The sequence below is a fragment of the Cyanistes caeruleus genome, chromosome 14, assembly GCF_971803275.1.
Source record: "Cyanistes caeruleus chromosome 14, bCyaCae1.hap1.1, whole genome shotgun sequence".
Lineage (NCBI taxonomy): Eukaryota > Metazoa > Chordata > Aves > Passeriformes > Paridae > Cyanistes > Cyanistes caeruleus.
Genome location: NC_141714.1, coordinates 7,906,579 through 7,918,614, shown reverse-complemented (window position 1 = coordinate 7,918,614; position 12,036 = coordinate 7,906,579). Strand labels below are relative to the sequence as shown.

At 45.0% G+C, this 12,036-nt stretch overlaps 2 protein-coding genes and 1 long non-coding RNA gene across 10 annotated transcripts in view; 1 reads left to right on the top strand and 2 right to left on the bottom strand.

Annotated features, from left to right (window-relative positions):
* Positions 1 to 12,036, bottom strand: part of MTMR1 (myotubularin related protein 1) — a 74,661-nt gene that overhangs the window by 21,117 nt on the left and 41,508 nt on the right. The gene's annotated exons all lie outside the window — the stretch shown is intronic.
* CD99L2 (CD99 molecule like 2) overlaps positions 1 to 12,036 on the top strand; it is a 48,729-nt gene that overhangs the window by 21,904 nt on the left and 14,789 nt on the right. For 2 of the 6 annotated variants that reach the window (XM_086850576.1, XM_086850581.1), the window contains exons 6-10: positions 692 to 784; positions 2,396 to 2,458; positions 3,489 to 3,524; positions 3,601 to 3,714; positions 6,224 to 6,289. In XM_086850576.1, coding sequence (XP_086706702.1) covers positions 692 to 784; positions 2,396 to 2,458; positions 3,489 to 3,524; positions 3,601 to 3,714; positions 6,224 to 6,289 — 372 coding nt within the window. Of the gene's footprint in view, positions 1 to 691; positions 785 to 2,395; positions 2,459 to 3,488; positions 3,525 to 3,600; positions 3,715 to 6,223; positions 6,290 to 6,724; positions 10,675 to 12,036 lie in introns of those variants that run through there. The other 4 variants (XM_086850575.1, XM_086850579.1, XM_086850577.1 and 1 more) reach the window with 4 other exon arrangements.
* On the bottom strand, positions 60 to 4,304 carry LOC147650538 (uncharacterized). Of its 2 annotated transcripts, none has more exons than XR_015276438.1 (2): positions 4,284 to 4,304; positions 60 to 4,167 (listed from the first exon to the last, which is right to left on the bottom strand). It is a non-coding gene; the product is annotated as an uncharacterized LOC147650538 (long non-coding RNA). The 2 variants fall into 2 exon arrangements; XR_015276439.1 differs by having other exon boundaries at positions 4,262 to 4,289.

Sequence of the window (12,036 nt, the reverse complement as noted above, 5' to 3'; positions counted from 1 at the left end):
CTATGTTTCATTTCCATGCTTGCTGGAAGGCTGGTTGTGAGCTGGTAATGCTCTCCATCATGGTACAGCCATGTTGGCTCCACTGGCAGACATCCACAGGCTCAGGGCACCCTGTCACCTGGTCATTTTGCTGCCTGCCAAGGCAGGGTTTTGATTTGGATCAGAATAAACTCAGGAGTGCACTGGTGGGAGGGCTGAGGAGCTCAGTTGGCTCCGAGCAAACTGGGGTTTTAGCTGATGTATATGAAAGACAATATCCTCTGTCAGAGCCAGGCAGCTCATGGGACCAATTGAACATTCACAGAGGAAAACAACTCCAAGGAGTCAAGTCACAGGCCATTCCAGCTGGCATGTGAGCATGGTAGAGCCATCTCCCTCCCTTCCACTGGCTGGGCCCTCAGGGCACCAGTTTGCCTCTGGCTTTTCCTACTAGCCTAATTTATCTGATTGCCTGGCACTCCAGACATCCAGCACTGTTTCTGCAGGAAGGACATGATATTTCCCACCACAGCAGTTTGGGGGCATGAAACAGGATGGGTTTGGAAGATCTGCCATAAGGCCCATAGCAGAATTGGGAAATGCTTGCATCTGGAGCTTTATCTCTTTCAATAGTGTTTTTCCCTGATTAATGAAACAATTACAGGGTTCCTTAGCCTATCACAACACTGCTAACTCTGGTCTTGTTTCCTAGAAAAGGATCCTATGGATTTTGACTTGGCTGATGCCCTTGATGATAAGAACGATAGGAAAGATATTGGGCAGCCGGACATAAGGCCAGGTGAAGGTAGGCTGATCTCTCCTCTCTGTCCTGCTTACTACTGGCCCTGCTGTTCCCTGGGTCCTGCAGGAGATCCTTCCCAGCCTGACACCATTCCCACCAAATGATGGGATAAAGGGAAACAGGTGCTGCCTGGTCCCACTGCCAGCATCCACTGCCCCTGTCCTGCTTGCTCAATGTGGAGACATTTCCACAGGCAGCTTGATCCTGGGGAAGGAAGGAGCCTCTTCCTCAATGGTCCCTGGCAGAGATGAGCTCTTCCTAACAACTTGCTCCCTGTCTGTGTGCAGGCTTTTTCCCCCAGGGTCTCTCCTGATCCATTAAGTTGCAGTGGTTGTTTTGAATTCCCCCATCCCCGTACCTGACAGCTTTTTAACCGAGTGCATGGGCTGCTGGTGTTCACAGTCACTGCCAAGGTGTAAATCTAGAGTAGGCTCAGGTCCTGGCCTAACACACCCTATGGGCTGGGAGGGGTCTTTTTCCATCTCAGAAATACTACGGAGAATGAATCATTTGTCTATGTTGATTGTTCCCCTGAGCACTTGAGCTGGGAAACAGACTTTGCAGGGCTGGTTTATTGATGTCAGGATGGTTGTATACCCTGCTCACATGCGTAGTTAACAAGTGGGTATTTTATTACTTTGTATTAGTTAAATGGCTTGTCTGCACTTGGGTGTTCTTGGCTTGCTGAGTTTTCAGGCTCCTGCAGGAAAGGTTGAGGTGTTGAACTGCTGGAACATGGCACTGGCCAGAAACCAGCAGACACATTCCCCCAGCTCCCTGGACTGCCTGGGACCTCTCTAGGCTCTGGCATAGTCAGGGCTTTCATTCTTTTCACACTCATTACTAAACCCATAAATCTGTTTTTTGTGTTAAGCTGATGAATAAGGCAGTCTCTTCCACACTGTTACGGCAAAGGAAATCCTTCCCAATGCACAGCATCAGAGGAGGAACCTTTTGCTGTCTTGGTGTTGGACCTCTGCTCCCATCACTCACCTTGCTGCACCCTAGGGCTGCCTCTGGGACTGGAGCTGAGATGTTCAACAGCACCACTCATTCAGCTGCAGATTCACAGACCCTGTTTTTCTATACTTATCCTGCATTAATTAGAATTGCCCACTACAAGATAACTTTTTCACATGTACCAAAAGATGCTAGCACTCAGTTTTTCCCTTGGACTGTTCTGTCTCTCTCGGAAGGATAAAGGTCAGCTCCTGCCTGCAGGATTCCAGAGGCTCACTGGTCCCCAGCAGCATGGCCATGGCACACAAAAACCATTTCTTCCTGCCTCCTCCACTCTCAACCGAGGCTGACCACCAAAACATTTAATGAACTCTTAAATTATCAGTCATTTGTTATAATCACTTATCACTCTTAAAAAAATCAATAATTTCAGTTAAAAAAATAATACAGTAGCATTTAAACTAGTCAGTTATTACCTCTTCTATGACCTTAAAGGAGTTCATGGTTAACATCTGGTAATTGTGAGAGAAGCAGTACTACTTTTTGACCAGTCCCAGTTCCCGAATGGGGATGGAGCAGCCCATGATCCCAACCTCCAGCACAGCTGTGGCTCCCTCAGGTGCCAACCACTGTTTGTTCTTGTTCCTTTTAAAGGATTTTCAGATGATGACCTGGCCAGCATTGTGGATGGTGGCTACAGCCCAGACAAGAAGAAGGGTAAGTGGTAACCTACAGAAGATGGTTGTTTTCTTTAGCAGTTATGGCTTGGGGTTACCCCCCAACTCCTAGAAAGAGCCCTGTGAAGAGCAGTGCTCACTTCCGTGGTGGGGGCAGAAAGGAATCTCAAGCCATGGAGCCAAGGGAAAAGTTCTTGGCCTCTGTGATCATGTCTGGTGCCAGCCATTGGAGATGCTTGGTTTTGAGTCCATGGAGGCTCTGCAGCACCAGCTGCCACCAGGACAGATGGGACCTGTGTCTCCCCTATCACCTCGAGGGCACCCTGGTGCCATGCATGGGTACATGCCTACATTTGCCTTCCACCACATGACCACCAATGTTTGGAACAAGGGGGAAATCCAGCAACAATTGGATAAGCTGTTCATAAGGATCCACAGCATTAAATATTAAAAGCAGTCATGTAAAGAGCTGAACATCACAAGCCTAATCAACATTTAATAAATCCCTGTGCCAAGGACAAGACACATCAGAGGCATTACTCCAATGCTGACCTGCTTCAATAAATTCAGGGTGTAACTGACTTAGCAAGTACTGAAGTTCCGAGTGGGAGCAGCTTCTCCTCCCAGCCCAGTTTCTCTAGGGAAGCCACAATAGACTTCAAGCCAATTGAGGGTTCCTTGACGTGATGGCAGTCATCTCCCTGTGATGGCACCTGTGTGCTGTGTAACACTATCAGCCCTTCAGGTGTTCTCTTGACACTGAGCAGTGGAGATGTAAAAGGTGGGGGTGAGGGTAATTGTCAGACGCAGGCATCCCATGCAGAGGAGCCCCCAAAACTCCCCCATACACACAAAGAGGGAGAGGAGTAGCTTCAAAGCCCTCAGAAGTAAAAAACAAACAGCCCAGTGGAGTGTGGGGGCAACAGAAAAGCTGCAGCCTGTGGAGGCATCTGCCCACCCCCAGGCCAGGGCTGCCCTGACACCTCTCTCCTGTGTGTCCCCTCCCTCCCAGCACAGCAGTGCAGAGAGCAGAGGGGTGCAGGGGCACTGATGGGATTGTGTCTCTGCAGGTGCCAGTGGCAACACCGACAACAACTACAGCGGAGGTAGGTGTCACAGTGGATGGTGAGGCAGGAGGGGTGGTGTGTGTGCCCATCACAAAACTCTCTCTGTGCCCCACAGTAGCAGAGACAGGGACAATCGCCGGCATTGCCAGTGGCCTGGCCATGGCACTCATTGGGGCCGTCTCCAGCTACATCTCCTACCAGCAGAAGAAGTTCTGCTTCAGCATCCAGCGTAAGTTTTTCCCCAAGCACCCCAGTGCACACAGCAAGCACACACCTGTTTCACCCTAAACCCCACTGCCATTCTCTACCCAGTGCCCCCGAGCTAGCAGAACAAAGCCCCAGCCACATTCATTAAGTCCCCCCCATGTCAGGTTTTGCACAGACAGGAGCCCACCTGCAGCAGCAGCCCCAGGACCCACTGCTACCCCCAGGGCTCACACTGTCCCTCATACCCCACAGAAACACAGTCCAAGACCAAACCATGAATACCAAACACAGTAAATATGAAAAAACCCCAAAACCATCCCACCCCAAAATAAACAAACCAAATCCCCCCAAGAAAATCCCCCTCAGAAAGCAGTAAAAACTCACCAGGCACAGGAAAGGAAGCAGGGGCAGTGGCTACACCTGGGGCTTCAGCCCACTGCACCCTCAGCAGGTACATGACAATCATTGCAGTAAACTACAAATTAAGCAGCAAAACTTACCATGAAACACCTTGTGCACAAGCTGCCCCTTAAAGCTGCTTGGTGCAAGCATTACAGGAGGGTACTCACAGCCTCAGCCCACAGCACTCACCTGACTATAGTGGGCTCCTGCAGCTTGCTCTTTATGGGAGGGAAGTTAAAAGCAGCTGAGTTACAAGCTCTTTTTTCAAATTAATTGAAATCTCCTGTGAGTCCCATTTGCCATAGGGAAAGGTTGTTTGGAGTTGGAAATTTCTGTTGGAATAGTGCTATTTTCCCAGTTGTGACTGAAACAAACAGCATTTTGGTAAATTAGATCAGCAGGAAAAGTCAAATGAATGTGATGGAATGAAACACCCTTGTATATTCCCCCCCACTTAAATGATATTTTGGGAAGAATAAATAATAAAATAAATGGAGTAAAGTCTTTGATGAGGAGGAAGCTGAGAGACACAAAGCCCCAGAAAGGCAGCACAAAATTAAAGTTAATTATAAAGGAGGATTAATTTAAGCCATCAGACATGGCATGCTGGGCTAATGTCAGGCTATAGATGTATTGCAGTGCATGACAGAAATCTTAAGAGCTGTCAGCCACTGCAAAAGTGGCTTTTTATTGAAAAACATAAATTGCATTTAGTGTTATTCCAGAAAAACACATGCCTGGGTGGAGGCAATGGTGATGTGCAGTGACCACTCGCTTAATGTGAGGAACAGGCTTGGTTCTTTCTCTTGCCCAGCTGTCCTTCATTTTTGAGTCTCTTCCAAGGAGTATTTGCTGATGATTCCCCTAAAGGACATGCACAATGCTGCCTAGAACTCTTCACCCCACTTTCTTTTCTTACACCTCACCTCATACTCACCAGCCATGCCCTAGTCTGTAGCTCAGCCTCTTGGTGTCCCTGAGCTCTTGCTGTGCCTGGGCAGGGTGGGAGCTGTACCTTTCCTGCCTCCACAGCTTGGCCAGCTGCTGGCTGCAGTGTCTCTGCTGGTGTGGGGACTTTATGGGGGTTTTCTAGCCAGTTGCAGAACTTTTTTCTCCTGTGTCTTGGAGACACCAGCTGCCCCATTGCTGCCTAAGGCTCCCACCACACTCCTTTAACTTGGTCCTGGCACTATTCCCTGCCTCCCTCCTTCACTGTGTGATAGCAATGAGCCCTATCCAAACCTGGTAGTGATGTACAGCCAGTACCTGTCACACCCTGAGCCATATTTAGGTGTGCAAACAAGTTATAGAAGCCTAAAAAGTGTATGCTGTGTGGCCCGATTGCCCAGGCTTCATTTGCAGAGCAGCACCCAAATCCCCTTCCCTAGTTCCTCTCTAATGGATGCAACAGCACAGCACTTTCACCTCTGCCTTCCCCCACAGTTGTCCCTTAGAGGAACTGCTGAGGATGGCGAAGTCCATGGCATACCCCAGACTGTCTTAATTCACCTCCAGCTCTGAGCTGGACCACCCCCTTTCTCCTGCCCACCAGTGTCCAGCCTTGCTCCTTGGCCTCGGCTCCACTTGTTGATAATGTTGGGAACTTCTTTGCATTTAAATAAAGGACTTATTTGGGATTTGACACCCCACTGGGATCCTGCTTCATCACCACAGCCCTGCTCTGAACTACTTCTTGAAGCTCTGCATAATTTAGCTTTTAATGAGGCTGTGGCACATCTCTGTGCTGAGGTGCAGGCCCTGCTGCACAGCAGTCCTTCTCCAGGAAGCCTTCCTCCCTTCCTCCTCCTGCACTCCTCAGAGCTGAGCGCCTCAGACAGGAATTAGGTGGGCTGTCTCGCATGATAAAGATGAAGCAGGAGCATCAGACAAAAGAGCTGCTGCTAGAGCTGAGCCTGCCAGGATCTCCATGGGTGCTTTGAAACCCAGGAAGTCTCAGCACTGGCTGTGGGTTATTGAGGCTCTGTGCTGCTGTCACTGCAGAGGAGGTTTCAAAAAAAACTTCTCAGCTGTTACAGCTCTGAGGCCCATTACCAGAGTTTTTAAGGCATCAAAGCAAATAATTTTACTTTCTACCCTTCCCATCTCACTCTGTTTATTGTACTTCTCAGAGGGACTGAACGCAGAGTATGTGAAAGGAGAAAACATGGAAGCCGTCGTGAGTGAGGAGCCCCAGGGTGAGAGCCTTGTATCCCTTACCCCTGCCTGCATCCCTCCACAAAACAGCTTTGCTGAGGGACTTCCTTAAAGTCCCCAGTGGTGCATGGAGCTGCTGTATCCCTTTGATGATGGCACTGCTTAGGTGATGCTACAGCTTTTGTGAAACACGCACCACAGTGCTTTTACCCCTTAACTGCACACAAAGGAAAGCCTGGTAAGAGCCCAAAGACCTCATGCTGCAAAAGATGGCAGTTAACATTTAGCTTTCATGTAATCAACTGTTGAGTCTTGCACAAGAGAAGCATGATCTTTCTATCAGTGACAGACAATCAAGGTTGCTGCAAAGGCTTTTCCAGTGCCACATACAATCAGCCAGTGCTTGGGTGCCCATTGCTTGTGCCCTGGTTCCATCGTGTGCTATTGTACTCATGGGTTTTTTTCTTTCTCCTCAGTTAAATATTCAGTCCTGGAAACGCAGTCAGCAGAACCACCAAAACAAGACAGTGTGAAGATATAAAGTGTGACCCAGGGCTAGAAAATAATCAGTCAGCAGCAACAGAGATCTTATATGCTTGTAATTAAGCTTTTAATTTAATTTGACTCCAAAGCTATTTAATGTGCATTTAGGCTTGAACTGGCTTTTTATTGCTCTAGGCTTTAGGGTTAGACTGGTAGCATGTGTTTATTTTTTGTGAAGAGGTTTATGTTTACATCGAAGTAGTAGTGTAGGATTGGTGTGCAGTTGTATGGAAATCCACAGAAGGCACTTCAGCAGTGGTCAGTTTTTCAAGAGTTTACAGGTATGAGGACAGTGAAGTGCCTGTAAATAGCAATCCAAAGTCAAACCCTGCAAAGCCCTCTGCAAAGCACCTCCAGCCACCTTCTGCCATTGGCTCCAGGCAGTGTCATTTCCAATGGCAGGAGCAAAGCTGCACATTTCCTGAGGATAGACTGCAGTCCTTCATGTAGCTACACCTAAAAATGAAGTGCCTATGGTGGGTCCTCATGTGGGGGGCCTTGGGCTGAGCCAGGTGACTCCCTGCTCCCAAGCCAGGAATTGAGGATGCTTCACCACCACCACCACCCAGTGTTGGGCTTCTAACCAAAGGACCTGATTTTCACACCAAGTCACAAATACAGTTGAGGGCGTGTGCAGTATTCACTTTCACCAAATACCATTTGAATGCTCCACTGTGCTGCAGATCAGAATGAAACTGAAGTGATACAGTTTGTCTTAAGCTGTGCCAGGGGAAGTTTAGGTTAGACATTAGGAAAAAATTCTTCACTGAAAGAGTGATTGGGCACTGGACTTGTATGCTCAGGGAGGTGGTGGAGTCAGTGTCCCTGGACATGTTTAAGAAAAGACTGGATGTGGCACTCAGTGCCATGGTTTAGTTGATGAAGAGGTGTTAGGTTAGGTCATAGGTTGGACCAGATGATCTCAAATGTCTTTTCCAACCTAGTTCATTCTGTGATTCTGTGATTCTGTCTCTGTGACTTGAGATATCTAAGTTGTCACCACAATTAAAGCTGTGTGCATATGGATGCTTTCAAGGACAGGTTCAGATTTCAGTCACACTAGAACAAGTTACAGATTTAACCCAAAAGGAAATAAGCAAAGCAGGTATCTGTTAAGATCTGTAATGCTCAATACCACAACAGAAGTCAAGCTTAAGAAGATGCAGTCCCCTCCTTCTATCAGCAACTATATCAGGAGTGCTCCCAGGCACCTAGAGGCAGAAAAATAATTTAAATTTCATTCTTTGTGTCATTGGCTAAACCTTTAAAAAAGGCAGTACCTTCTGAGAGGATGAATCCTCCATCACTGTCCTGCATGGGGTTCCTGCCTGGGAAACATTGGGTTGTGAGTGGTGCTCAGCAGAACACTGGGCTGCACCAGGACAGTGCATACACAGCCCCTGCCACGCTGCTGAACCGCTGCCTTAGACCCAGCCTTCAATATCTTGCAAGAATTTCTGTTTCGATTTCTAATCCCTCCCCAGCAAGCTTTTTGACTCCTGCTAAAATGTGAGCAACTGCCACTTTCCAATACATTTTTCCAAATCAATGATTCCTTAAAAAGCATGCTCTTGAGTGAAGGAAATTCCACTTTACTTGGTGTAAAAGGTACTATTTATATATAAACCTGAAATGTGAGCACTTTGTATGGGTTTGCAAATTCCGTATTTTATGAACGTTATTAAGAAAACCAAGCCTTTCAGTATGATGTACAAATGCACAGTTTTCAGGTAGACTTAACTTCCAGAAGGCCTTGCCAGGAGGTGAATGAGTCCAGGAGCATTTGGAAGGAAATTTCCTAGTAACTTGTTTAAGTATTTCACAATTGCTGCACAATTCTTTATGCTCTTTTTAACACTTGCATTTTTAAAGCCTTATACTAGCTCTGGCAGAACAGCTACAGTGGTTTATAAGGTGCCTCACAACTATTCAGAACACTTAGGCTATGACACTATTCTGAACTTCTGCTGCTTTGTTTTATGAATGTGTTTGGAATCGGAAAGAAATGTTAATAATTGGCTCAGATAATGGAAGCATAGGAAAGAGATGGGATGTACTGTTTGCTTACTCCCAGAGAAAGGTTTTCATGGAGGAAGTATGGTCTGCAGAATTTGCAACAGGAGCTTAGGTGCTGGCTAAGCCACACAGCTGAATTCGTGTATCTCCAGTCCCAAGCACCAGCACTTGTTTTTTGTTCTTACCCAAACATATTTGAAAGCTGTAGCATGAAGTATGTTTTCTGTAAGTTACTGTGGATGATGTGTGTAACAGATGATCACTAGAAGCTGTTTTCCCAGTATAGATCTAGTGCTCATAATTCCTCCTCTCACTTTGCCAGTGACCATGTTCCTGTAGATGCAGATCATGGGTTTCACCCTGCCCTACCTGTCTGACCAGAGTGTCACTAACTAGTCAGTGTGGTTTAAAGAGTACCGCACCTACCCCTCCTCTGGGGACTCATATTAGAGCATAGAAGGAACACTAATTCAAAATACTGCAGGTCACAAATTTAACAAAGAAAGGCAGCAAGCTCTTTCACTGGAAAACCCGCCCCAGTTTTTGGGACTCGGAAGCTGCTGCTTTGCCCAAGGCTGTTCTATAATGTTGGTGACTACTTATACCTTAGTGTAATGTGTAGGTTTGTGGAAATCCATAAATGCACAGTGAAAGAGAACACTTACAAAGTGAATAGTGACAGAATTCAAGATTTCTTTCTCTAGGATTTTGAATAGGAAAATACTTGCAAATCCTTCAGTAGAGAAATAGGCTTGGCCTTCTCTTCAAAACTGAACAAAAGGCAGAGTCTTAGTGGTAAATGTCAGCAAAGGCTCAAATGATTTTTTTTATTTGCTGTTTGTCCCTTCTTCCATCTGAGCTGCCACCACTCTCTGAGAAATATGGAGTTTATACATCATCTATATTTTAGGCATTATAGCAACTGAGAGGTTTCCTGTGTATTTTCCTAGTAGTGCTCTAAGTTCTGGAACAGCTGACCCAGCACTCACCTCTACTTTCGTTTAATTATGATTTATTCACTTTAAATTGGGATATGGATTTTTAAAAAATCCTGCATTTAAGCTCTGTATACATGGCATGAACATTCTTATCCTTTATAAAAAAGGCAATAAACCACTAGAGAATTGGTTTGCTTTTTTTTCTTTAATGAGTCCAAAACCTATATATACAGATATCCTGAGTTTTTGTACGATGTATGCCGTGAGCTCTTTTTCTTATGACACCTCACTTCTAAAGCTATTTTAAATGGCAATAAAATGATTCAGAAAAGGTTTTGCAAAGGTTTGACAGAGAAAAGAGAGAATTGAAAGAATTCAGCTGGCTCGTTTTGTGTTTATTCTTTAAATTACTTGCATTTTCCTTTGGCAGTACTTTGTTTCAGATTCTTCAGCTGAGAATACTCTAACATGAATTTCAGATCTTTTTGGCACTATAAACTCAGTAATTTTCATGCAACCCCACTAACGAACCCTTACAAGTGCTCCATTGTCATCATTCTTAACTACTCATTTGTTGTGATAAAAGTGGAATTAGTCCACAATACTGTTTCAGATTCTGAAAAAGAAGGATGAGTTGGCAGGCTGAGGCTTTAAAAATTGCTTCTCTAACATATGAGGTTCAGGAACAAATGAAGTTCAGAAACAATGGGGTTGTGAAATTAGAGAACATTTTCTTTTGAGTGAAGTTCTAACTTAGAAGCAAGACAGATTCCTTGCTGCTGAAGAAGTGACCTGTACCAAATGAAGGTTGAATGTTACAATGTAACAAAATACATTTTGTTAATGTGCGTGTAAGGGTCACAGGAGTTAAAACCAGAATTTAACTACCTTTGGAAAACACCAAATAAACCAAGTTGACTAGAAAGACATTTTAGACTTGATTATTTTTGTGTTATTTTTTTTAATGATGGAAGTAAGCTGCAAGTGTTTGGCTATATCCTTATGGTACATCACCTCTTCTCTAACTACACTGCAAACTTCATTTAAAAAACTGATCCAAAACAGACTTTGTGAGAAAACAAATATCACTAAGAAAACTTTAATGGTAAAAAATGGAGCATTTGCATGCATGCACACACATACACACTCTCTCTCTCCCCTCCCACCTCAGGTCGCCCAGCAGCTAAACTCAAGGCAGTGCCCAAGGTTTCCTGCAGTTTTCTTTACATTTTCACACCCAGTAGATATATGTCCCATGCAGTGCAAACTAAGCTTTTAAGTATAATGATGCAATGCTCAGTCTCACAGTCAAAAAAGTCAAGAAAAGTGGTTTATATGTCAAACTAACTACTTCTGACTCATGTGTCTTAACTCTTTCCTCCCAACTGCACAAGATCTGGCAGTTAAAAGCTATCAATACCCTCTTAGCTCAGCAGATACAGGTCTCAGCAAATGGACATTCCTTTTGCTTTTTACCATAAATATTTCACCTGGGGAATAGTCTGAATTTCCCATTTTACTGTGTACTCTGTTGAGGCTTAGTGCACATGAATGAGAGCTCTTGATTCCTTGTTTTCAACTTCTACAGAACCAGCTGTTCTTGGTATTACCACATACAGCACATGAATCAGTACAGCTTCTCTTGGAAAAAGAAAGCAATGAAACACTTCTTATTTAAAGCTGTAATTCCTTGAGAAGGCTGCCTCTGCAGGGAACAGAACCAGGCAGTTAGGAGTGTTTACTGGCTTTAAAAGCCTTCTTCCATTTTAATGAAACAACAAAAAATTTACTTTTATCTACAAAGGAGAAAGAAGTGTAAATTCAGCTCTGACACAGGACTAAAATGGCCAAGTCTCTGATGCTGATGATTCACTTAACTTATGTTACAAGCAAGAAATGTGTCAGCTGGCTACCAAGGCTTCATCTCTTTCTGGGACACTGGATTCAGGTTGTACAACCCCCTCTCATATGTCATTGACAGTAGGAAAATCCTACAAGCCAAATGTAACTGCTTGCTGTCTTTGCACATTCCCTTTATACTGAGCAGTCAAAACCAAAATCCAAAGCAGGAGATCTAGCTTTTGAACCAGAAGTTAATAGCTCTGTCCAAAGCTCATCAGACAGGGAACAGGATTCTGCTCTTCACTTAGCTAGTTCAATACTGCCTTATTAAAAAAACAAACAAACAACCCCCCCCCAAACCAATTAGTTGTTAAATCAATAGGAGAAACCCTGATTATCAGGAAGCAGACTTGAGTACAACAACAATCATCTCTTCAGTGTAAAGCTAT